The following is a 26,736-nucleotide window of genomic DNA, read 5'->3' as shown; positions in this document are numbered from 1 at the left end:
GAAGGACCCAAAGAATTCTGGTGGTGTCTGTGGGATCCATCAGCACAGGACAGATCTGGTGGCTCAAGAACACCAGTGTCATGTTGTATCAGAGGGAAAGGGCTGGGGTCCATTGTTCAGCCTGGTTTCCCTGAACAAGGACGCAGCACCTGTGTTTGTCTGGAAGGTGGGTGACCTGTGAAGTGTTTGCTGCCCTCCAGGTACCAGGGCTGCCTTCCCAGGCATGGTAGGGGTGTCCCAGCCTGCACATCCCACAGGCTCAGCCCTCGTCTGACCTACAGGCACTCTGGCTGCATCTTTGGGGTGAGCCAGAGTTGGGGCTTTGCCCTTTTCAAGCCTGTTCTCAGGAAATCTCCTTAAAAATTAACAAATTAGACTTAATTCGATGTCCTTAAACACAGTATCTCAGCCAGTGCTGGCTGGGAAGGAAGTCAGATTATTTCTTGATATTCAGCACCATTTCATCTGGTCTCTTTGCTATTAAGCCAGTTAAATTCTGCAGGCTCAAACTGTCTCCTGGATGCTGTGAGGACCATAAGGTTTCCCTGGTGTTGGGTGTAACACCCTTGGCTCCTCTCTGGAGCACCGGGCACTGGTTGCTGCTGATGACGTTGCAGCTCCCATGTACCAGCAGTAAGTTTACCTGGTACTACTTTTTTCATCCATACTTATTTTTTGACAAAGAAAACCAAACCAAAAATGCAAAAAACAAAACAAAACAAAAACCAATTAAACCAAACCAAACAAAAAAAACCCCAAAACCAAAACAAAAACCCCAAAAAACAAACAAACAAAAAAACCCACAAAAAAACCCACACAACCAAAAAAAACCAAACAAAACAAAACAAAATAACCAAACAAAAAAAAATAACCAAACAAAAAAATTCCAACCCCCCCACAAGATCTATTCCCTCCCCCTTCTCATCAAATGCCAATTATCTGGGTGTTTACCTGTCAGTATGGGATGCTGTCATTAGTCACAGGCCCTTATTACTGGCCCTGTAATCGCCTCTTTTATAACAACCTGCAAGTGTTCTCCAGATTTATGAAAATTTCAGCAAAATCTGTCAGCTGAAAGCAGCAGTTTATGGATTAAAGCCTTCACCCCCACAGCACTGTTTCAACTCCTGGGGTGGGACCACAATAAGGTAATTACATGCCACCTTGTTAGAACCTACAGCAATGGATGAAAACACTCTGGGATGTGAAACGGCATCAGGGGAATATTTTGTACATAATGAAGCATTGGTGCAAATGCAGAGCGTTTGTCACTAATGTTCTTGCTTCACAGTATGGTTTTTTTTTTAAATCCTTAATGTGTGGTTGGGGAGGAGGTGGCTGGGTACTTGCTGAAGCAGTTCAGGGAGTGTAGGTCATAGGAGAGTCTAGTTGCTGTTTAGGGAAAAATTGACGTAAGAATTTGTAGTGAAAGAGAAGGGCCTTGAGCTGGTATTGGAGTGTTAAGGACTAAACCTCTCTCCTGAAAGCTAATGAGAAAAACCCTGCTTCTTAAAACAGACTTTAGGATATAGAATAGTGGAATCACGGAATCACAGAATGGTTTGGTGTGGACCTTAAAGATCATCCTGCTCCACCCCCTGCCCTACTCCTTCCACTGTCCCAGGCTGCTCCAAGCCCCGTCCACCCTGGCCTTGGGCACTCCCAGGGATCCAGGGACAGCCACAGCTGCTCTGGGCACCCTGTGCCAGGGCTGCCCACCCACACAAGGGACAGTTCCTAATTCCCAATCTCCCATCCATCCCTGCCCTCTGGCACTGGGAGCCATTCCCTGTGTGCTGTCACTCCATGTCTTTGTGGAAAAATCCCTCTCCAGGAGGGAGATGTTTATGTTTGGGTTTGTAAAAACAGCTTTGTGATATAGGAGTTGGAAGCTGTTCTAGAATTATTAGGGCTGTAGTTGGCTTCTGGAGCTCATTTGGTCCTTTGTCCTGTTACATCCTTGGTCTGCCCAGGAACCCTTATAATCTCTCTGGACTGTGACCTGTGTCCTCTGCTGAGGGACCCTGCAGTCCTTGAAGTTCTCCCTGTTTTCTGCACTGGAGTTTCACCTGCCTGGATCTGTAGCTTTTAGGGCTGCTTGGTTTTGCTCTGATGCCAGAGAACAATGAAAATTCACGTCCCCTGTTCAGAAGAAGTTCTGCCTAAGGCCATCACGGTGGTGGGATGCTGATGTGCTGTAACAGAAACTGATGAGCCCAAAGAGGTGGGAAAGGGCAGAAGGGCATCCAGGAGAACCTCCCTTTGGTGAGCTGTGCAGTGTAGGTGCAGTCATCATGGAGCCAAGAGGGAAATAATCTGGAAAAGGAGTAGAGCCTGTCAGAAAAAATGAAGAATGGGGACTGTCTTCTCCAAATCTGGTTGTGGGAAGATTGGTTGGATATCTGGAATAGATTTAGGGTATGGTTGTACTTGTGGAAGGAGTTACTTTGATGGAGGGGATAGCACACTTCGGAAGACTTTGAATTCTGAGGAAACGTGGAATGAAACTCTCTGAAGAGGAGCAGCCAGCTGGGGCTGGTTTTTCAAGAGATTTAAGTTATCCTTAGAGAAAACAGAAAAACCTCAGAAATGCATTTGAGCCCCTGTCAAAGCTGGGTGAGCTGTCCTGCTTTTCAGACTGAAGCTACATGCCATGTGGGCGTGCTGCCTGTCTTCCTGAGTGCCTTGGACAATGCTCTCTGGCACAAGGTGGCATTTTTGGGGCTGTCCTGTGCAGGGCTAGGAGTTGGACATTGCTGGTCCTTTTGGGTCCCTTCCAGCTCAGATTATTCTGTGGTTCTGTTTGGGAGTACAGTCAAAGGTTACTGTGGATGCCCAGGTTTCTCCATAAGGTATCCTGCTACCTCACTGTTTCCTTGCTTTCACCTTGGCATGGGAGTAAGAATGAAAAAATTAAAGACAAAACAAGTGTCTGTTTCCTTTAAGTACAGCCAGAATGGTTGAATCAAGAGCAGGCTGGTGGGAAGGTTCACACACCAGTGTTGTCACCGTTGTCCAAGATTTGTGAGGGATTTTGTGACCCTGAGGCTGCCAAAAGGGGATGTGACTTGCCCCCAACTCCCTTATGTTCTTGAGCTCCTCTGTGGCTCTATTCTGTATTCCATGGCACGTTGCCACTGTGTTATGCTGCTGAAGTGCCAAATGCATTTTCTAGCGCTGTTCAGAAGATGCTCTTTGACCTTTGCTGTGTCCTTCTGTCAAGTGCCAGGAACGCTGCACTCCACTTCTGGCCCACTGCTTTTCCACCCTGCTCGTCCCTGTGCATCGCTGTGGACTTGGGGATCTGAGCAAATGTGTTTTTCTTGTCTGGACTTGTTAGTTTTTTGGACATCAGGAATTAGCACATGGCTTTCCTGTCCAGGGGGATTTCTGCTCCATGAGCAGATGCAGAGAGGTTGGACCCCTGGGCTTTCCCATCGGGCGGGCTGCCCGATGCGCAGGCAGAGCAGCCTCCCCTACGTCATGCTGTCAGCTCTGATGATTTAAAGTCAGGCACATCACTTGCAGTGGAACGTGTTTCTGGAGTACAGAGGCAGCCCACACGCTTTTCAGGCTTTAACTTATATTGGAGTGCTAAGGAGTAAAGAAGTAAAATGTGAGTAGCTCCTACTGTGTTTTCAGCGGGTTGACTTTTAGATCATTAGGTTTTAATTACAGAATCCCTGAATTATTTGGGTGAAGCTCATCCAGTTCCAGCCCCTACCATGGGCAGGGACTCCTTCTACTATCCCAGGTTGCTCCAAGCCCTGTCCAACCTGGCCAGGGACACTTCCAGGTATGGATCAGCTGCAGCTTTGCTGGGTAACCTGTGCCAGACCCTCACAGGGAGGTATTTCTTCCTAATATTTAATCTAAATGTACCCTCCTTCACCTAAACCATTGACCTTTGTTTCTTCTATCCATTTAATTGTCCTTCTCTTGGAGGTGGTGGTGGTGGTGGGAGTCTCAACTTCTACTCCAGGTGGCCCCAAGCATCTCCTCACCTGGCTGGTGGGATCTTGGTGGGTTCTTGGTCCTGGGATGCAGAATGGATCCTTTGGGGCTGGCCCTGGTGGCAGTGGGTGGGTGTGATTGTGGTTGCAGCACCAGTGGATCCAGAGGGGAGGGAGCCCTGCCTGTGACTCGGGAGGACAGAGCAGCACAGGCAGTGACCTTGTGCAATTCCTGGTATCAGCTTTATCCGGTTTAAAGATTCCATACAAAACTTGCAAGGCAGTCGCTTTTCCTCTTCCCTGTCCTCTAAAAAAGAGATGAGATAGCCAATAAAAAAATTTCTCGGTTGCTCTAAGGGCCTCAAACTGCCAAGGTAATACCAAAAGCTGTTATAATAGTACAGATAACAGCCTTGTTAATTTTTATCTTTGGAACTTGGTCCCTATCAGGTACTTCCCAGGTAGCTAAAAATACCCAGGCTGCGGGATGGTGAGCAGAGTATGGCAAACCCTCTTTCTGGGAGGCAGGAGTGATGCCTTTGAAGTTCAGTTCTGAGATAAGCAGTTTTTTCAGCAAAGTGGATGCCCTGGAAGAGAGCTAGTGCAGGATAAATATGGCTCAGGGTGTCTGCAGTGCTCCTGCTCTGCACCTGTGGCTTAGTCTTGCACAGGAGGCACCCAGTGATACCTCCAGAGAGGATGCTTTTGCATGCAAATATTAAATATAACCCATGAAAAGAAGCACATCTACATTTATATAACCCCATAAACATGTGAGTCTTACCTTGCATAAATAAAATATGTATATAATTGCATAGCTAAGTGCCTTTCAATATTTATATATAGCCTGTGTTATTTCTGTGTGTATCCATAATTGGCTAAACTTAAAAATTGTAAAATATAAACAAATGTGGGAGAGCACAGCCTGTGTGAGTGGCTGCTGCACTAAATTCACCCTCATGACAGGGATTGGCAGGAGATGCTTGTCCCTGTGTTCAGAACCCTTCTGGTGTGTTTTGGTTTGCTGTCATGAAATCAAAGGCTGTTTCAGAGCAGCATAAAGAAATATTCCTCACCTGTCTCGTGTTTTCCATCTTCCTGTTCTCTGTCCCTATTTCCTCTGTCATTTCTCTTATAAAAGCCTATGTAAAGTCGTGATGAATGACCAAAAGCTCTCTCTGTTCCTGCATGGTTCTTCTGTGGTTTCCAGGCTTTGTCCCATCTAAGTTTAAATATTGACAGAGACTTTTCTTCTGAACTATCTATTTTTCTAACCTAAATATCCAGTTATCCCTTTTATTTGTTAAAAAAAAAAAAGCATCTGTGTGTGTGTGTTTGTGCAGCCACTGCAGTGCTCAGCAGTGGTTCATGGGATGGGGATGAAGCCCATTGGTGGTGGCTCTCAGGCAACAAGAGAAACAACTTCACTGTTATATAAACCAGAGCATCATGTATGTGGTCTCATGTGGCAGTTTCTGAAAACTATTCCATCACCTAAAACAGCATTAAAAAATAATGTTGATGCCTGAGTCATTAATGTATCTTAAATGTAAAAATATTTCCTTAATATTTCTGTTTTAATTAGTGGGGTTTTTTTGTTGTTATTTGGGGGCTTGTGTGTTTGTGTGTATGTATTTGGGGTTTTGTTTCACTTTGGGGTTTTTGGTTTGGTTCTGGGTTTGTTTCTGTTGGGACTTTTTGGGGTTTTTTGCAAGGGGAGATTTTGGGGTTTTTTGTTGGTTTTTGGTTTGGTTTTGTTTGTTTTGGTTTTTGTTTTTGTGGGGGGTTTTTGGTTTTGTTTTGTTTCAGGGTTTGAGGATGCTTTTTTTTGTTTTGGGATTTTCTTTTTTTGTTTTGTTTTTTTTGGGGGGGAAGGTTTTGGGTTTTTGTTGGTTTTTTGTTTGATTTTGCTTGTTTTGTTGGCTCTTGGTTTTTGTTTGTTTGTGGGGTTTTGTTTTTGTTTTGCTTCAGGGTTTGTGGGTGCTTTTTAGTTTTGTTTTGGGGTAGGTTTTTGGTGGGTTTGTTTTTTTGTTTGTTTGGTTGGTTTGTTTTGTCAGTTTATTTTGCCTTTTTTTTTTCCTGCGAGAGCCGTTCCGGCTGCCGGAACGGAACCAAGATTTGGGCGTTCCTTGCTGGAAACGCAGTTTCGGTGTGTTTGTCATGAAAGTAGGTGACCACAGAGCAGCACCTGGCCCTGGCAGTGTCCCCTTTGTTCCCGTGCAGGTGCCCAAGGGCACGGACCAGAACTGGGCGCAGAAGTTGTACGACCGCCACGCCACCAGCCAGCACTTCCAGAAGCCACGCATGTCCAACACCTCCTTCATCATCCTGCACTTCGCTGACAAGGTACCCAGCAGGGAGCTCCCAGCAGGGACAGCAAAGCCTCCTGCAGCAAAATAAACCAGTGGATAGCCCCGTGAGCTGCTCCTCGGTGCCTGGAGGGTGGTGGTCGTGGCTTAGTTGCTCAAATCTGGATCAGACCCAAGGGCTTCAGCCCCCGAGCTGTGGCTCTGAGCTGTGAGTTGTGGATTCTCGAGGAGGGAAAAATCCTCTTTCCCAAAGCTGTGGTGAAATGGGTTTCTGTGAGGGCAGCTTGGCAGGAAATGTGTTTGTGTTTGAAGAGCAGGAGCTGTGAGTGTCAGCAAGGCACAGTGCAGGGAGGAGGTGAGAGGTGATCCCAGGCAGATCCTGATCCCACATTTTTGAGGGAGAAGATACCAACTGTGGCACTAAACTAAACCAGATCCCAGTGCCTGGTGGTCGGGGGTCTTGTCCATGGGCTCCAGCTTCACTGAAGCCCTGATGTGACATCTGTTATTCACAGCAAACAGGAATCTCAAAAGCTCAAAAGTTACCCCAAACACACATATGTTAGGAAAAACTTTAAAAGATCAATCCAGGGAACTTTTTAAGATGTATCTGAGGAGCTGGACAACTTCCAGGTGCTGTGATGCCCTACTCCTAGGTGCTGCTCCTAACCAGGTTTGCCCTGGATGCCAGAGGCACTTACCATGGCAAAGGGTGGTACTCACCTTTCCATAGGCAGCTGGTTTTGCATATGGATCCTTCATAAATAATATTTCTTAGAAAGTTTTTCTTTTTTTTTTAAGGTGAAAAAAGATAAATTTTCTTTTGTTGTCTCTATTTTTAAAATTTATTTCTTAAAAATTCCTTTGCAATTCAACCCTCTGCAGTTTCAAAACCCAAGAGACCTACAAGAAACTTAGGCAGGGCATATTTTGAAGTTTATTGATTAACTTAGAAGGAGTTGAGGAGTGAACAAAAGAGCGTGTAGAATTACTGATGATCCTTGCATTTTTTTTTTACCCCTGGCTTCCATACACAGCAATTTAATGACTAGGAAACAATCTGTGTTTGCAGTAAGGATTTTGCTTTCACCCAGATTCACTTTGATAAAAAGTGACCATTAAATTCCAGTTGTTCCTTTCCCTCTGAGGTTTTTGGGGTGAGCTTCTGACAGCAGGGGAGTGGTGGTGGGAGCACCTTGTCCCTGCGTGTTTGGGATTGTCCCTCTGAGCTTCTTGCCTTTGTGTCCTGGTAGGTGGAGTACCAGAGCGAGGGGTTTCTGGAGAAGAACAGGGACACCGTCTACGAGGAGCAGATCAACATCCTGAAGGCCAGCAAGGTAAAAAGAGCAGTGGGTCAGGGCAGCTGTCCGGGTTGGAGCTGAGCTGTGCCACGCCTGGCTCAGGGTGTGAACGTGCAGCTGCCTTCAGCCACCACTCACTCTCTGAGTGACCAAAGAGCCAAACCAATGGGGTGTGGAGCAAGGAAAATTGGGGAGAGGAGGGTGCTTGGGGTTACAGTCTCAGCCATGTGTGGATGTGGGTGGTTGACTGCCTTCCTTCACCCTGGTGCTGGTGTCCTGTCAAGATGCATTGCAGGAGTAGTTTCTGAACCTGCTGATCCTCTTCTTTTTTTGGCCACCAAGGGCCAAAATTAGGAACAGGTAGTTTTTGGGCACTGTAAATCCCACTTAGCTCTTGCTTGGAGCTCCCCAACCATCACCCAATCACCCATCACCCATAGAATCACAGGAGTGTTTGGGCTGGAAGAGAATTTAGGGATCATTTTGTCCCAGCCCACTGCCATGGGACACCTTCCACTAGACCAGGCTGGTCAAAAGAACAGGGATCTGGGGTTAAAACCAGTGTAGTTTGTACATTGTGGGTAGCCTTGCTGGTCCTATTCCCCTTCTGTGTGAAAATAGCTGTTCCTCTTAGCTGTAATCCATCATACTTGTCCCTGAGACTTCTAATTGCTTCAATAATTACTGTGCAAAAACAGAGTTAATACGTAATGCTGGAAAGATAACAGGAACTCTGAGATACTCCAGCTGCTGTGGAGCTGTTTTGCGCCACTGCCAATGTGTAACTTTAACAAATTAACAGGTACTAATGATCACCCTTGATGTCACTTGTCTTTTACAAGGTGGTTTTGTACCTTCCCAAGTGTTGTACAAACAACTTGTCAACATCTCATTGCACCAAGTGCCAGCAGGGATATATTGACTGCCTTTGAATGCCAGGCTCTTTTGTTTGGCTCTTGCTGTTCAAAATTTCCTGTGGGCTGCGGATTTGGTGGGATGTTGGAAATAGAAGAGCTGTGGGGCTCTGAAGGCTTTGGAGTGGGTCATGCTGCAGTAAATGAGCATTTGACCATGGACTTCAAGCTGGAGATTTTGCAGTTTTCTAAAAAAATTGAGTAGATTTTACACTGGCTTCCAGTACCATGCCTGCTTTCTATGGGCATTTGGGTAAGTTGGCTTAAAAGTGTCAATAGCACAGACAGCTAAGGCATTTCAGATCCTTGTTGTTTCAAAACCAGACCAAAAGTTCTTCCCCGCAGCCTTGAGTCTTTCATTGTCAATTAATGAACTGAAAATATAAACAACTTCATCTGTCCCAGGGGCAGCTTTTATTAAGCAGTTAGTGTGAAAATGCAGCCCTGCGAAGTCCAACTCATCATCCAGCAGCCAAAATCCAGGCTGTGGGACTCTGGGGCACCATTGTTGCTCCAAACCTGGTGTGTGGTTTAAGGAAGGAGTGCATCTGCTTTCCTCCAAAGCATTTCAAAGCCTTCCACAGAATAGGCCATCATGTTCAGTTTATTTTATTGTTTGTTTTTTTTTAACACTACAAATTTTGAAGGCCCCCTGCGTGTTGCAAGCAAGTATGTGTCATATTCTTACTTCTCTTTGTGACACTCTTGGGTTTGCTTCTGGCTGTGACCTTCTAAATGCCACCTTGAATAAGGAGTGGGATGAAGGGAGGTGGAGGAAACATTTTTTTTAGGAGGAGTTTGTTCCTGTCAAAGTTGGAAGAGATGAGAATGGGAAATTATTAAAGTGTTGTCAGTGGCTTGGCCTGTTTCACAGCAAGGAATTCATGTGAAGATGGCAAGATGAGCAATTTTCTCATCCATGGGAGTAGTTGTGAAATTAATGACTGTGAAGCTGGGCTTTAATAAAAATGCCAAAATCAAGAGCTCTGCATGTTCAGGAAGCTTCCTAGTGAAAAACTGGGCATGATTAGAGCTCATTAGAAATGCCAGGTAACCTCCAGGAATAGTTGATGCTGTATGATTAATTATTTAGCCAGTGCTGAACTTGCTGTTGGAATCAGTGCTGCAGAACTGGCAGTGTCTGATAAAGATTTCTGTTTTGCTGTTTGGTGTAGAGGAGAGATTGTAACTTACTGGAGTAGTGTGCTGTAGAGTGGTGGAGAACCTGGAAATCATTCCCTAAAAACACAGATATAAAATAAAGTCTCTCTTGTCATATATAGGGACCACAATATAATATCAGAGCAAGCTCGATTTTTGTTTAAAATCTTAAATCCCATCCAGTGCCACCCCTTCCCCTCCAGTATCCCAGGTTCCTCCAAGCCCTATCCAACATGGCCTTGGATACTTCAGGGAAGGCAGCCACAGCTGCACTGACCCAGCCCAAAACATGCTGAAATACACTTGAGTCTGAGAACTTTTGGGAGACAGTTTGTTGAATTTCTGCCTTTAATCCATTCCCCTAACAACATGGGAGCAGTGGTTTTTATCAGCCTGTGCTGATCCCGTGCAGAAGAAGAGCAGCAGGAGCATCGTCACATTCCTCTCCCAAATCCTTCAACACTGGATGATCTGCTCTTGCTGCCCCTAACCCCTGTTTGCCAGCAGGTTGTTACCCTGGTACTTTTACCTCTTGCCTGCCATTTGCCCTCCAGGGCCATAAACAATTAAAACCAATTTTATTTTATTGTGAAAGGCGACCTGGTCTCTCTGAAGCAGCAAAAGCAGCAGTGGCAGTGCTGAGTCTGTTACTCATATGTGTACATTTAAATAAAGCTCAGATTTGTGCTGCAGAGGGCTGTGCTGCGAGGACTTTGTCTTGTCCTCAGGATTGGGCTGGCACACAGTATTCCCTGCACTCTTCTTTGCATTCCCACTAAAGCAGCACAGAGGGGAAGGGGGAGCACTGAATTTAACACAGCAAGGACCTGAGCACCTCCCTGTCAGCAAGCCATCGCTGACAGAGCACTCCCACCAAAGCAGGACTGCCTTCTGCTAATTAGAATGCAATTACTGCCATCAACAAGATGGTGAAAGATACTTTATAAAGCGTTTAATTAGTTCTGTAAGCGCTGGTCAGCTAAAACAGTTGAGAGCTGTTCTTTGAATAAAGGTAAATGATTTGAATGCTGATGGAAAGCATATGGGCATGCATGCTGTGAAAGTTGCCTTTTCCAGTTCTCTGTAATTACAAATAATGCACCAGTGGTTTTGACTCTGTCAGCTGGAGAGGAGAGATCTGTCCCTCTGCTTTTGCCCCAGAACCAGCAGGAATGGTTCCTGCTGGAGATGGTCCCATTTCCACCAGGTTTGCATCGTGCAAGCTGAGAGCTTGGCTCTGAAATACTTCTACAGCGCTTGCTCAGGAGCAAGCACTGCTGTTATTAATAGCAAGTGGATGGAGGGATCAGTGGCACTCCAGCTGTGTTGAGAAGATATTTTGAAACACCAAATTACATCCAGAGGTTTTACCATATTGCCAGGTGTGAGGAAGTAATGCAGAGCCTATGTTGGATATCTTCATCAATACATGTGTCATCCATACCTCCCGTGCTTGCAGGAGTCAGAGCATCCCAGATGGTGATGTGTCATCCACAACGACTGTCAGGATGTCTTTTTTAGGGATAGAGGGTCAGGTGAAGAAGGAGAGAGCCTTTATTGTGGTAGGAATTGAGTGAGCTGCAGAGAGAGCAGTGAAAGCTGAGTGAAGCAGATACTTAGCTGGCGCTGTTGTGGAGCCTGCAAGAAATTTGCTCATGTCATGCAAATAATTTTCGTCCCACAGTGGTGTTGAGGCTGCTGTCCTAACAAGCTGTGAGAACATCCCACAGAACAGGGCTGGCATGTTCCTGTCTCAGCCCAGAGACGTGGCAGAGAGCCAGGCAGCCCTTCACGGCACAGGGCTGTCTGTCTATGTCTAAAAAGTGGTAAACCACAGCACTCTTCCTGGGATCTTAAATTGAAATACAACCAGACTGGGCTTTTGGAGGAGCTCGAGGTGGGGGCAAGAGTGCTAGGCAGCTGCCACTGCCTTGTCCTGGTGGTTTTGGGGTGGATGTGCTGGGCATGGTGTGCCATGGATGTGGGGAATGTGGTTTTCTCCCTCAGGTGCTGCAGCATCTGTGCTGCTGGGAGGCATTGAGGGTGCTTTGGCAGTGTCACCAGGCAGGAGCCCAGCTCAGCTGGTGATACATGACATCCCACCTGCTGACAGAGAGGGTTTTTTTACATTTAGGGATTTCCTCTTTGTAAATGCAGCTGTGGCAGTAGCCAGTGTGGGAGTGTGGATGGATTCAAGATGTGAAAATTCAACAGCCTTGCTAACCAGACCAGATCTATGGTGGCTTACTTAATATTCAGGTTCCCCAGCTTAACATAAATCTAAATATCCTGTTCCCTAAATAATAATTTAAAAAAAAAAAGGCATTCACTGCCTTTGCCAGTTCACCTCTTGTTTATGAAGAGTAAATGTTGCTGCTGGCTTGCCAGAAATACCAAGATGAGGGATCTGTTGAGCTAGATGTGGTTCTTCCAGGGTTGTGGGATGGTGGTGCTGCCATGAAAGGTGGGTAATTAGGGAGGAGGCGTTTGTATCCCTTAATTTGTTGAAAAGCAAGGGTGTCTCTGGGGCTGTGGTGGGGCCTGGCTGCTGCCTGTCCTCACAGGAGATCCTGTTCCTGAGACATGTGCTGTTCAGGCAGCATCCCTGTTGGGGCAGGGCTGGGTAAAGAGCCTGAAACAAAGCCTTGGGAACAAGAGTCACCTCCTGTTCAGGAGGTTTTGTGCCTTGGCAAGACCTTAGCAATCCAGCCTCTTTCTCTTTTTAGGCTCACTTGATTTAATGTGCACGTTTCAAGGTTTCATGACCTGCAGCACAGAATGCTCAGCTGCCCTGCTGATGGGGTTTATGTAGACAACTCTTCTTGCTTTCACTTCCTTGCCCTTTTTCCCTTTCCAGGATGAGGATGGGTGCAAAATGACCTGAGCAATGGGATTTGGGTGGGCTCATTCCCCAGTGAGCAGGGTCAGTGGTGCTCAAGTGTTGGCTTTGTTTCAGTATCAGATGGTAGCAGACTTATTCCAGGAGGAGAAGGACGCCGTGCCCGCCTCTGCCATGCCAAAGAGAGCACCCTGGATCAACGTGCGCTCTGCAAAACCAGCCTTCAAAGCTGCCAACAAGGAGCACAGGAAAACAGTGGGGCACCAGGTAATGTGAGGTCTGAGTGAGTCAGTGATGACAGAGCAATCCAGTTTAACATCTGGTTGCTTCAATTTGAAGCAGAGGTAAATAAAAAGATGTTGGGGGTGGAAAGAGACTTTCCCAGGATCTCTGTGTTCAGCTGTTCTCTTTGGATGACTTCTAGTGGTGTCTCTGGAACAGCAGGCATGAGTAGTCTTGGCTGAAAGCAGCTGAGACATGGTCTGGGGAGGGTGGAGGCCACTCTGGGATTCACTGGACAGTGTCCCAATATACTGTGAAGCCCTGATACTGAAACAGCTTCAGAAAAGGAACATTTTTTCCCCCTGAGGGCAGTCAAAAAGTTCAGCAGGGGCACAGAGAAGTTGTGCTGTCTCCATCCTTGGAGATGTTTCAAAGACCCAACTGGGCAGAGTCCCAAGCTTCATTGCTCATGAGTCTTTGAGCTGGAAGCCCTCAACCCCCCAGTGAATTCTCTCTGAATTCTCCCTGCCTGTGCTGGGCCCATGGGGAGGTTCACGCTGTGTGACACCCACGGGTGGCCCGTGGCACCTGCTGGCTGGGGCTGCGGGGTCACAGCTCCTTCGTGCCTCCTCCAGGTGGGTGGTTTTGTCTTTCAGTTCCGCAACTCCCTGCAGCTGCTGATGGAGACCCTGAACACCACCACCCCGCACTACGTGCGCTGCATCAAGCCCAACGACGAGAAACTCCCCTTCAAGTAAGTGGCCCTGCCCGTGAGCAGATGTGTTCAGCTGCATGGCAGCAGGGCGTGCTTTGGGCTCTTCCTCCTGCTCAAGATCTTGGCCCCTCCTTTTAATGTTGTTCCTGTAACTGGAAAGTCTACGTGGGTTGCTGGAGTCACCTTTTTGGGTTTCAGCATGTGGGGTTTGTGCCTCTGAAATGAAGACTAATTCAGGTTCTAATAATTTATAGATCCTTGCTACACAGATCCTTGAGCATCCTTGCTTTTGCAGGAAAAATAATTTATAGATCCTTGCTATATAGATCCTTGAGCATCTTTTGCTTCGTGCAGTTTTCATCTTAGACTTGCTTTGATTTAAATAACTGTAGTTCCAAACAGTGAAAAGAAAATGAAATTAAAAAGAAGAGATAAATAGTGGGCTTGCAAAATGAACAGAAATATCTTGGTGCTTCCAAAATAAATGCAGAAAAAGTAAAGACGTGGCTTGTATCAACTTCAGGCAGGTGAGCAGCTGAAGCAAAAGGCCAGTCCTGATCTTTGTCCATAGTTCAGAGACCTATCACAAGCAGCAAACACTGTGAGCAGGTAGTTGTTATCCCTGTTTGACCTCTTGGTCATGGATTTGTGCCCAGTTTTCTTCCCTGTAACTCCAGGAAAGCTTGGCCATTGGTATGCAGGGACCTTACAGATGTGATGTTCTCAAAGTGCATCAAGTGCAGGTGGTGACCTTTAAGGAAGAAGGCTGTGAATGTAATCCAGCAGCAGGGAGGCATTTCCCTCCAGCTGATCTGATGCAGGCTGAGTGCTCCCAGTGAGCACAGAGCGATTTAGGAGTGCAGAGACAGCTCCAACAGTGTCCTGGAAGGAAGGCAAAGCTTCTCTAAACAGACTCACCCTTGGTCGTGATGTGCTGGGGGAGATGTATCCACCAGGAGGCTTCCTGGCTTGACTCTGCAAACAGCAAAGTGAGGGGCATTCATCATTGCAAGACATTGAGAAACTGGTTTCTATTTACCTGATTCCTTTGATGAGTAGCTAGCAGCCCTGGAGAAGGCTGTCTGTGGTGGGATCTGTGTTCCTGTGCTCTGCTGATCTGTTTCACACACCATCCTGTAGGTACTGGACATGCTCAGGCCTTGGTTTCCTCTTGGATTTTGCAGGGGGTGTTCATTAAATGAAATTCAGGATTACACTGTGTGATTGACTGTTTTCTTTAGATGAAGCACAAAATTATTCTCTCACTTGCTGTAGTGACAGTGTGGTGGGTGCTCTGGGTGGTGAAGTGGCTTCATCTTTCTATGGGTCTTTCCAAGGCTCCATGTCCCTGCTTGGCTCTCCTTTCAGCTCACCCCTCTTCACTTCTCTGCCTTTGAACTTTCAAATTCAGTTTTTCATGTGGTCCTCAGGATACATTTAATATAATTCCATGGATGTGCAAGCTCCTGGTTTTCAGGGGGCAGTAATTGAATGAACTCAGTTGTATCCCTGAGATATTATGGGTAGCAAGCACCAGGAGGATAATTCTGCCAGTGCCTGCTCCTAGTCCAAGTGATGGCTCTGCCCAGTGTGATGCTGCTGCTGGTGAATGTCTAAGCTCAGGATTTTGGGAACAACTGACAGACCAAAATAGACACAAGGATGGTTCTGGAGGAGGTTGCTTTAGGCTCTGGTGATGGGGTTGCATCCTCATCCACAGGAGGTTCAGGTGTCTCCTGTGGGTAGTTCTGCAGGAGACTCTCCCCCCTCACCCCTCATGGATTGTTTAATTGGCATTGTCACCTGGGGATCATGGCCAAGGTTGGTCTTGCTGCCACCAGCTTGAGGATTTTGTATCCTTAGTCTGGCTCAACTAAAGTCACAGAATCCCAGGAGCACTGAGGCTGGAAAAGTGCTCCAGGATCATGGAGTCCAAGCTGTGTCCAATCCCCACTGTGTCACCATCCCAGAGCACTGAGTGGCACGTCCAGACCCTCCTTGGACACTCCAGGGATGGGCACTCCAAACCTCCCTGGGCAGTTCCAGTTCCTGAGCCCCTTTCCATGGGGAAATTCCTGCTGGTTCCACCCTGAGCCTTCCCTGGCCCAGCCTGGGGCCGTTCCCTCTCCTCCTGTCCCTGTTCCTGGAGCAGAGCCCGACCCCCCGGCTGTCCCCTCCTGTCAGGAGCTGTGAGAGCCACAAGGTCCCCCTGAGCCTCCTTTGCTCCAGGCTCAGCCCCTTCCCAGCTCCCTCAGCTGCTCCTTGTTGGACTTGCTCTATTTTTTTATGTGTAAAAGTGGAATCTAGAGACACATGCTGGAAAATCCATAATGCTGGGAAACATTTGTGAAGTGAAACATCATCAGCATTGCTGCATGTTAGCACCCAATTGTCTGTAGCATGCAGAATACTCCATGTTATGTTTGTTGTTCAGTGAGAAAGTAAGTTTTGTCTTTCTAGAAGATAACATTTTTTAGCTCACAAGAGCATGATGTTTTTACTGAAATGAGATGCTTACCCTGGAGAACGGGATGGATGTAATGGCAGCCCTTCAGTACTTAGAGGGGCTGCTATGAGGAGAAAACCATGCTCTGGGCAGTGGGAGGAAGGAGACAACAGCCCCAAATTGACACGGGAGGTTCTGACTGGAGATAAGTAATCCTGTTTTTTCTCTCCCTGAGGACAGCCTGTCGGTGGAGCAGATCTCTGCCCTGAGAGGTTGTTCAGCCTCCATCTGTGGAGGTTTCTGTCAGTTTTGACTGGATAAACCCCAGGATATGGATCTGCCCCCATAGCTGTCCCAGCTTTCACTGCTCCCCTTTTGAACATTGGGGTTGGGAGAGTTCCTCAGGTGCCTGCATTCCTACTTCACAACTTGCTGAAAAGATAAGGTCTGTAATGGGGCTGGAGGGTGTTAGGCTCCCATCCTGGGACACCTTGGCACCACACAGGGAAGTCTGCTACATCTGACTGCAGGTTGGGTCTGAGGTTAATTCCTGCTGGAGAAGACTTCTGAAGAGAGATGTGCAAGGGGAATGCTTGACTTCAGGTTGTTCCTCTGTCAGTTTTCCTTTTAGATTCTGTTTTAGGCAGGGTTTGGGATCTTTGACTTGGGTTTCCAGGCCAAAAGCAACCTGCCAGGTGCTTCTACCTGCCATGGAAAGGAAAAGGAGTTTGCAATAATAATTTTCCTACTTTTAAGGTCTTTATTTCAGCATTAGCCCATAGCTGGAGCTGTTGCTGGTAGATGACTGTGGCCTCTCTGGTGACTCCATTTCACCCCCACTAAAAAGGGCTTTGCTGCTTTGCAGTTTCCCTTGGATACCAGAGAGATTGCCCTGGGATCTTCCAGGGCTGACGCTTACCTGTTGATCTGCCACTCCTGTTTATTATTTATTGTTATGGAAATTGCACCCTTGTGGGTTCTTCCTTGAAGTGAGTGACAGCCCAGACTGATTTTTCACCCTGCACAGTGTCGGTGGTGTTGCAGTGAATAACTTGCTTGTAGACTTGACAGGTCCAGGGAATTAAAAAAAGCACAGAGAGAGAAGAAGAAGACTATTTTTCATGCTGCTTTTGTACAGAGACCAGAGAGCAGGCAGAATTATTCATGTAATCTTGACTTGCAGGTGTAAATATTTTGGGCTTTCAAAAAGAGAAAAAACTGGCATTATATGAGAGGCTTTGTTCTGGAAGCCTCACACAGCTATGGACATCTGCATCATGTCAGTCTGAGCTTGATGCAGGGACTTTTCCAGTGCCTTCCAGAGCTGGAATCTTTGTGTGCATTCAGAGTCAGGGTGGAAGGAGGGAGCAGCCTTGGGGGATGCTGGTACCTGAACTCATTCTGTGCAAGGATGGTCTGATCTGGGAGTGAGTTTTTGCCAGAAACCACAGGAAGCACTGCCCAAATATTCAGCTGGAAGCTGCCATGAGTTTTTTTGGCACAAATTGCTGATGGAAATGAGTTGCTAGTGGTAAGGGATGATGCAAGCTTTAAGGAGGAGAGCAGAAACACCTTGAATTTCCATACAGTGTGCACAAAGTCATTAGTCTGGAACACGACCACCACTGTTCTTGGAAAACTTAGTCTAGAAACTTGTGGGACCTGTTAATTACCTGGTTTTGGTATGGAATTGAATATAACAGAGTTATTTTGCTGTTGAATTTGATTTCTGTAAATATGTTTTTGCCCTGATAGCTGGTTCACCAGACAGCATGTGGTGGGGTAGCCTGTTCCCTTATTTATTGTGATTGTACTGCTTTATGAAGCCAGGTAAATTCTGGCTAATGTGGTCATCAGGTGGTCATCTTATCTCAAGAATACCCTGGCACTGATAGCAGGGTGGTAGCAAGATTTCAGGCAACCTGAAAATCAGACCTTTGTGACAGGAAAGGTGTGACATCTGTGCAGGCTGTTCTCAAAGCCAGGCACGGGCTATCCTGAGGTCTGAGGGGGCTGCGGGCTCTCTTTCACTGCGTGCTAACACCTCTCCTGAATCTAATTGCAGGTTTGATCCCAAGAGAGCAGTGCAGCAGCTGAGAGCCTGTGGAGTGCTGGAGACCATCCGGATCAGTGCAGCTGGCTTCCCATCCAGGTGCTGGGCTGGGAATTCCCTGGGGTTGTGCTGCTCCTGTCGTTTACTCAGCAGGTTCATTGTACCCAGGGCCAGGTAGGACAGGGCTTGGAGCAGCCTGGGACAGTGGAAAGTGTCCCTGCCCATGGCAGCAGTGGCACTGGGTGACCTTTAAAGACCCTTCCAGACCAAACCCTTCTGGGATGAGGGAGGAAGAAGAAAACTCTTGTGTTCTCAGGACAATGTTTATTTAGGTTTGGTTATATCCAAAATAAATTTTCTGCTTTTTGTTTTTTTTTTTTTTGCTATATTTTGCCAAACTCCCATTATGTTCTGGGTTCTTCAAGTCAAAGAGATTCATTACCAAGCAAAGAGCTGCAGAGTGGGCATGACAGAGTGTCAGTGTGAGAGAGTCCAGGGTTCCAGCTGGTGCTTTCAATTTGGTCCTGAGAGGTAATTTGCTCTCATGAAACCTCTGAAAAACCTGATGCATGTCAGATAAAGGATTCCAGCTTGGATGTTGTACCTAGGTGGACATCAAATAACAAAACAACAGTTCTGGAAGCAAGCACTCCCTAAAGCCCTTCACTGTTTGCTTGAAGCCCCTTCCACTGTTTAATTTGCTTTTCTTTGGTCTTTTTTTTTGTTTGTTTGTTTGTTTTATGTTTTGGTTTTTTTTTTTTTTGTTTTTTTCCCCGGCTTCAGAAATCTGCTGCAATCCTCATTTCAGCCAAAAAGAAGTTTTGATTCTACTTGCAGAGAAAGAAAATAAGGGTTGTAAATTATTGTTTTAGACTTTCACACCGCACATCCAGAGCATCCTAGGCTTCAAACTCTTTCATTGTAAAAAGGAGGGTTACGGGTGGTGTGGCTCCTGCTGATTGAGATATAAAATTCAAAAGAGGTTTTTAAAGCCTAATAAATCAGAAAACACAGACCATACATAAGTCCTGAAGATGACAAGGGCAAATAATTCTAAAAATGCATCAATTGCATTTTAGTGCCAAGCAGCTTTGTGTTAATGTCAGCAAAGCCATCAGCCTCTTTATACGGAACAAAGAAGTTATAAATATGCTCAGTGAAGTGTTGGCCAAGCGTGATGTGGAACACCATGAGAAACTCCCTGTCCTGGATTTTGGGGAGGAGGGTGCTGCTCTCACCTCCTGAAAAGCTGCAGAGGGTTCCTGGCAGGCGAGGGCAGCAGCTGCAGGTTGGCCAGTGACCTTCACCTCTGCTGGCCAGTGACCTCTGTGGGAGGCCACAGCTGGTGATGGGGTCCTCCCTGACCAGCTGAGTTCAGCTACTTAAAGAAGAAGAAGGGAAAACAGAAGAAGAAAAGGAGAAAACTCATGGCACCCAGTTTCTCTCTGTCCTCTGCCAGTGTGGGAGGGTAAAGATCTGTGACCTCATGCTGGCACTCTGACTCTATTAGAAGATCCAGCATCACCTTTGGCTCTCATCTCTGAAGTCTTGAAGGCTTCTATGGGTGTAGCCAGTGAAAAGATGCTTCTTCATTACATGATCCCTAAGCCATGGTGGGGTATCAAAATTTCCAGCCCATGGGCTGCCTTTTACTACCAGCTTTGTTGCCAGACCAAATCCATCAATCTCTTGTAGTAAAAGCCCTGAAACAATGAAAAATCTGGGGTTTTTTCACGTGGAAAAGGCCAGAGAAATGCAGTTCTTTGCTCTCCGAGCAAGCAGTCACATTTCCCAGTGCAGTCTGGGCCCCAGCTCTGCCATGGTGGGTCCTGGGAGAGTTTGGGCAGCTCTGACCTGAGCGTTGTGTGTTTTGTGGGGCTTGTTCTGGTCTCATCATGGCTGCACTGATACCCCGTTCCTCTCCATTCAAAATTATCCTACAGATTTGTAGCGTTTTTCCATTTCTGCTCATTTAACTGTAGTTTATACCCTGCAGCACTAAAATCAACGTAAAATTAATAACTGGGGAGGGGGAACAGAGGGGAGAAATTATTGCAGCATCTGGAGACCAGCCAGGATCTATTGACAGCAAAGAATTGACCAGTGCAAGGACCTCTCCACCCTGACAAACTAAAAAGTGATGTTCTCAGCTCTGCTTGCATGCTTTTGGTTGTGAGATCTTCTCCCAGGACACTAAGAATACAGAACTCTTCCATCACTGCAACTTGTCAGGTCTTGTTCTTTCTCCAGGGACAGAAAAAAAAGGGTGCAAAAAGCTATTTCAGCCTTTCAGAGTGCCCTTCTCCAAAGTTTGTGATTCCTGAAGGACAGATCTTTGTGTATTTTAATATTTCTAGGATATAATTGTATATGGGAACAGCTCTGCACCAAATAGAATACTCACTTTTTGCCTGGTGGTTCTTCACCTTCCTTACTCAGAAAATGACAATCTTGAAAATCCAGACCCAGGAGCTGGACTGTCATTGAAAGATTGTGAATGATCTGTGTATTTAAAATGACTTTACAGACCATCTTGGAAAAAGATGCTTTCACAGGATCTTGTTTTATAGGAAAAGTAACAAAGTTTTTAGTTCTTTCTGCAATTTTACATGTGGTCTCTCTGAGTTTTCATCACAGTGAGCATTGATTATTCCTCTGTATTTCCTTACATTTTGAGACAAGTTGACAAGTATATTTTGAGTTTTTATTGCTTGATTAAGGATAAAACCAAAAAGGAAAATCATTGCTTTAAATTTAAACCTCTTGTAAAGGCTCTAAATTTGGAATACTTTAAAATAATGCCAGAAAACTTGATCTTGGTGACTTTTGCTTCTCTTGGGTGTAAGTAATTTACCCGTAAAGAAACAGAGAATTTCCAAATTTGTTTATCTCTAGGTAAATTTTATCCAGAAGCAATAGAAAAACTCTTGTTTGCATCCTGTTTACCCCTAAATATATTCCAGCATGCTGTCACTAGAGTAACTTTCTGAGGGTGATGTGGCTTTGAGTCAGAGATCTCTGGATAAAACTACCTGCTACTGAAGAGTTCAGTGTTTTGAGTCCTTAATACTTTTTTACGTCTAAAAAAAGAAATAATTTTTAATACAAGTGGTGGTTGTTCAAACTGTGTAAGTCACAGAAATCTGAAGCCTTAGCCTCCCCACTAAGGGTGTTCCTGGGTTTATTTTACCATTTCCATGGTAGGCTGCGCTCTGGCTGTGTCTGAAATAAATTGAAAATGTATCATTTGCTTTGAAATGTTACTCAGCAGTTAAGAAATCTCTATCTGTTAGCATGTACATAAATGACTGTGATGAATGGAGTGTCTGAGGTGTGTAGGTAGAAAATCTATCATCAGCTTCCCTGGGTAAAGTGTGGAAGATGTCTCTGTGCTGTAAAACCATTCATCTTACTTACAGAAACTGGCTGCACAGAGATGAGTCTGTAGAGAACTAATTGGTGCAGATCTCCACGAATAGCAAAATAACTCTTTAAAACAAGTTTTTAAGTCGGTTCTATGAAAACTGAACATTTTTTTTCCCTGCTGGTTATGGTGGTTTCCAGTCAGTGGTCCAGCAGCAGTGGTCTCCCACCATGCCATCACTCTGAATTGCCTCATCACTGCAGTTCTCTCTCAATTATCCTCTCTGTAGCTGTTATGTATTTACAGTTTAAGTATCCTTGGCATTTGGCTTCTAACTCTGGCTGCTGGAGCTCACTGTCAGATTCAGCAATTTTGTATCAATTCCGTGTGAAATCCCAGCTGCTAAACACTATAAATATTAAACATTTATAATTGAAAACTATCACGAACATCCTTGGATACATTTTTTTTTTTTTTTTTTTTTTGTAGAATGTGCCTTTAGCTGTCTGGCTGTCATTTCAGGATAACAAGACCTATAAATTGCTTTGGCTACCAACAGTTCTGTTTGCCCACACCCAGCAAAGGTGTAATATGTAAATGGAGGGGCTTTCCCCCCCTCATTTTTCTCTTTGAATATATTACAGCTAATTTCAAGCTAAGCCAGCCTGCATGTTTTAGAGCTAATTGAAAGGCAAATCTGTTCTGCTGCAGTAAACAAGACTGAGCGAAATTTTTTCTGGGAACTGCAGCTTCTGAAATAATTTCATGTCAAATCTTGGCTCTGCGATTGAACCTGCACCCTTCCAGATATATTCTGACTCCTCTGGAAAGATCAATATCATCCAGTTCCTTCCTGCTTAATATATTGACCCTTTCAGGGGAGGGTGCCTTGTGGTGCTGTCAGGATTTCTTACACAAAACTGAGTTTTCTCAGGACCTGGGATGGCCTTGGGTGAATCTGTTTACTCTGAGTGGAAGCATTTCATGTTCAGTTATTTTAGGGTATCAAAAGAAATCATATTATGGTTAAGAGTTTGAAGCTTTTTTGATCTATTACACTGCTTTCAGCTGTTCACTCAGTGCAGCTGGCATAACATTGCTGAAACAATGGGTTGTGGATATTTTGGGCAGTTGTTGATGCTTGGAAAGATGCTCTTTGGAAGCTTCCTTAGAATGTCAACCCCAGTTTCCTACCCACACTCTCCCTTCAATATGACATTGTAATAAATGCAGCTGGCTCTGCTCAGGTTCATAGCCCCTCAATTTTGGACAGGAGCAGCCCCTTTGCTTTGCACCTGGCTGCATTTTTGTGTGAAACATCCAAATATGGTTGCTTAAACTACAGAAAAAGAGATTAATTCATGTGTGGTGTGTGCTGTATCTTATTCCCTCTGTTTCCTCTAGGTGACAAAGACTTTGCTGGGAGGACCAAGTCTCAGGCTCTCAGCCAACCATCCTCCTTGCTGCTTGAGCCCAAGGAGGGTTTTTTCCACAGGCACAAGTTACTTTCCTGCATCCTTCCCTTCCCTTTATTGCCTTTTCCCCTTAGTGACCTGTGCTGACATCAAAGCAAAATTCAGCTTTTTGAGGTCGCCTTGATCTCAGTTTGAGCAGCATCTGCCCAGTCCTTTGTGCCTCCTCCTTCCTGCTTCTCAGTTCCGCAGGTATAAAAGTCCCCTGGTTCCATCTCTTTTCTCTGCATCACTTATCTGGATCTTAATACTTGATAATAATATGGAGCTGTATTTATTTAGTGTCCCTTGGTGGTTTCCAGCCCTCAGCACTGAGGCTTTCCCGTGCTCTGTGTTGTGTGGCAGCATGCCAAGGACCCAAAATCTGTTTTTTATTTGACACCTGTCCACAAGCTGAACTGAGCTGTACCCTTCCCATAGTATTTCCTGACCTGCTAAGCTGTGGGGTAACACAGCACATCCTTTGTCTCTTGCTGGGAGTCAGCATGTCGCCTGGCAAGTACAAGTTAAGTTTGCCTTTTTGTTTCCATGTTTTGTTTTTTTTTTTCTTTTCCCCTTTTGAAATGAAGACATTGTACCTAGAAAAAGAAAATATGTATGTGCAGAAAAATAATTTTAAAAGTGTGTGTACAGCAAAGCACTGAGCTTCAGTATTTCTGCACTGGAGAAATCTCCCTTGCAGGGTGGAGGGATCATGTTTGTTTCTCTCTGAGCACATAGTTGTAAGGAAATTTTATACAGCTTTGAGCCTCGAGTGGTTCAATGAGGCATGTTACATTAAACCTGAGTACTTTAATTGTTCTTTTCTCCGGGGAGGATTCTGCAGCAGCACCTATGAACACCTGCAGCTTTCTTTTGCCAGTGAACTAGGATGGCAAATATCCCAGTGGAACTCCTCATGGGCTGACTGAGCCCTGGTGTGGCACAGATTTTGTCTTGATGCCCCGTGGACAATAGTACAGGAGCAGTGTGGTGTCAGGGCTGTCATCTCCTGATAAATCAGAGAGTGGTGAGAGCACGAGTGAGGCAGTTCTGTGCCCTGGGGCTCAGCGTGGGGCTGTGAACCTCTGGGAGATGTGGCTGTGGGACTGGAGATGCCACCAGTCCTATAAACACCTCGGCAGAAACCAGGGAGTGTATTCCCTGACTCTTCCAATGTCTCATGTGAGACTTACTCCTGAAAAGTGAGCCATTTTTATTAAGGATGGATGTGGAAAATCAATTTTTGCCACCTTGGGAAATGAGAATGACAGGCTTTAGAGGAAGACCCATTGCGCAGTGACCTATGATCTATTTTTAAGGAATTCCTGTGGGTGTCTGACTCTTGTTTGTGAGCAGCTGTGGGATCTCTGCCGTGGTCCTGGAAGATGATGGATTTTGCTTTCTGCCCAGCTTAGACCTGTGCCCTGAGTTTCATATTCTGCCTCTTCACCATCTGCTCTTTGCTTGAAGAGCCTGGGTGGCACCTGCAGGGTGATTTTTTTAGTCCAGATATCAGCAGTTAATAATGCCAATGCCTGAGCTGACTCTGGCAGGATAATGGGAATACTCTCTCCTTCTCTCTTCCACCCTCCCAAGCTTTCCCTGGCTTGAGCAGTACCCAAGCCAGCCTTGTGTGCTTGGCTGGATGCCTCGGGCTCTGCATGCTCTGCTTCTCCTCTCAGGTTTGATTTGGAGCTGTGTAAACCCTGGGCTTAAAATGAAAACATGTTTTATTTGCACAACGCAAAATGGGAAATGTAATTATAAAATGGAGGCATTGGGAAAGCAAAAAGAAAGCAAGTTTAAGATAAACCTTACAGGACACAAGCTTGTAGTCTTGCATAATCTTTCTGTTCAGTTTTCACCCCAGAGGGAGCTTCCCATAGCTGACATCTAAGGTTTTTTTGGTGGTAATCCTGTACTTTTGGTTATTTGAGGATGAGTAGCCTTAGCTGCTTGGCCTCAGGACTAGCCCATGGAGACAGAGATTAAATCAGCATTAAATCTGGCTGTTCTGGAGCCAATCTGAGCATTCTGACATAGGAAAATCCTTTCATCACAGTTGCCCCCATGAGCTCTCCATTTTACCTTTGGCTTCAGGTGCAATCCTAAGGGTATTCTGGTTTTTGCCAGTTATTCTTTACTAGTTGTGTCCTGGGTGCTGCGTGTCCCTGCAGGAGTTACATGCGGCTTACCAGTCCACCTTTTGTCCCCATTTGCTCTCTTCATTCCTTTGGAAACATTTCCTTCTACTGCACTCTTTTTAATGGAAAAAAAAAGCATTTGCTTTCCTTTTCCCTTTTCTGAAGTGACACAAACTCTGTTGGTTTTGTGTTTTGAAATCAGCAATATGCCTGTCTTAGAAAATGCCACAGCTTCCAGCCTTCAAGGTGTTTCGTGAGAGATACCAGCAGCTGGAATAGATGATGGTGCAGGTCCCTTCCAACTGAACTATTCTGTTTCATGATGCATTTTGTAGAGCTGGCAGCTGTGACTGCTCAGGTAGTCTCGCTCAGCCTCACCACTGCAAACTGGCCACAAGCATTGCTCTGGTCCTTTGCAGTTTATTTTCCCTCCCGCACTCTTAATCCCTGGAAGTGTAAAAATAGGAAGAACTTGGTGCAGTAACACAAAAAGTTAAGGTATGCATGGGGCTTGTGGGTGAAGAGGATGTTTCTGTATGGCAGCTCTTCACAGTTTGTTTTCCTCCTGGTTGCCAGAGCATCCCTGCAGTAAGGATCAGGCCCACAGCTGGTTTTGTTGAGTGAGGGCAGAAATCAAATCCTCTGCGATTCTCTCCAGTCTCCCCTTGATGATTGTTACGCGTATTTTGTTGAAATATCAATGATCATTCTGGACATTGCTGGGAAAAGGCTAGTGTTAATTAAAAACTCAGGTTTTGAGGGGTTTATAACTCACTGTGTTAATTTAGAGAAGGCTGAAACTTGGCAGATGCTGAAGCAATTTCAGTCGCAGTCTGCTGGCTCTACATCTATCACCAGCAGCAGGAGATGATATTTCTAGCAGCAGGATACAGTGCTCTAATTCCTTCAATTAGCATTGCTTGTTTGGAAACGTTGCTGCTGGAGACAGTGAGGCATCTTTCAAGGGGCTGGTTTGTCTTTCCAGAGACAAAGATTTTGTGTTTGTTTGAAGGGTGTCAGTCATAGACCTAAAGATGGAGCAATTAGGGAGTCGATTGAAATCAGTATTCAGCAGAGTTTGGGAACACAAAAACCAAAGAATATCTATTTGATTAATTCTCTACAACTTTATCAAGGTTGCTGTCTAATTTTTATTTTTCAGCAGTCAAGAGATCTGTGATTTCTCCAAAGTTAGGTTCTCCTTTCTGATGGGAACAGCATTGTTGCATTTGGGTGGCAAAGAGCAGCAGATGGGGAAGCACATCAGGGGTGAAAACAGGGTGATCTGTGGCCTTTCTGTTCCAGGCTAGAAAGGCCCTGATATGGTCATTCAGTGTCTGAGACTGGGGCCAGGCTGGGATTGGGGGTGAATAGCTCCTTTTGGAGTTGGTCCATGCTGAGGGTAGTGGTGAGAAATCCCTTGCAGTATTTCACACTTTGACTTGTCTACAGCTCCAAGCACTTTATTTTAGTGAAACAGTGCCCAGCATGCAGATTAACCCAGCATGTGCTTTGCTTTCAGGTGGTCCTACCCTGATTTTTTCAATAGATACCGTGTGCTTATGAACAAGAGAGACCTCTCTAAGAAGGACAAGAAGCAGATCTGTCAGAGCCTGCTGGAAGACCTCATTAAGGTGAGCTGGGACCAGAGCTTTGTCAGGGATTTTAAAAGCACAGAACTGATGGCTTTGATGTGGTCTGAAATTGCTCCAGCTTCACCTGCTGCACGTGCAGGTGCTTCTCCACCCCAGGCAGCCTGGGAGTTTTCCCAAAATGAGGGAGTCTTGTGGGGAGGTGGCAGGAGCAAGTGGGACATGGGATTACATGGTTAAGAGGAGCAGATAATTTCAGTGCTGGTGAA

General features: G+C 45.7%; 1 protein-coding gene across 4 annotated transcripts in view; it reads left to right on the top strand.

The window, feature by feature from the left end:
- MYO5B (myosin VB) overlaps positions 1–26,736 on the top strand; it is a 143,753-nt gene that overhangs the window by 68,875 nt on the left and 48,142 nt on the right. For all 4 annotated transcript variants that reach the window (XM_031507268.3, XM_031507269.3, XM_085566994.1 and 1 more), the window contains exons 13-18: positions 6,177–6,299; positions 7,516–7,599; positions 12,595–12,744; positions 13,356–13,453; positions 17,926–18,012; positions 26,398–26,509. In XM_031507268.3, coding sequence (XP_031363128.2) covers positions 6,177–6,299; positions 7,516–7,599; positions 12,595–12,744; positions 13,356–13,453; positions 17,926–18,012; positions 26,398–26,509 — 654 coding nt within the window. The remainder of the gene's footprint in view (positions 1–6,176; positions 6,300–7,515; positions 7,600–12,594; positions 12,745–13,355; positions 13,454–17,925; positions 18,013–26,397; positions 26,510–26,736) is intronic.

This window comes from Lonchura striata, chromosome Z (genome assembly GCF_050655825.1).
Source record: "Lonchura striata isolate lonStrDom1 chromosome Z, ASM5065582v1, whole genome shotgun sequence".
Taxonomy (NCBI): Eukaryota; Metazoa; Chordata; class Aves; order Passeriformes; family Estrildidae; genus Lonchura; species Lonchura striata.
This window is presented reverse-complemented; position numbering and strand designations above follow the sequence as displayed.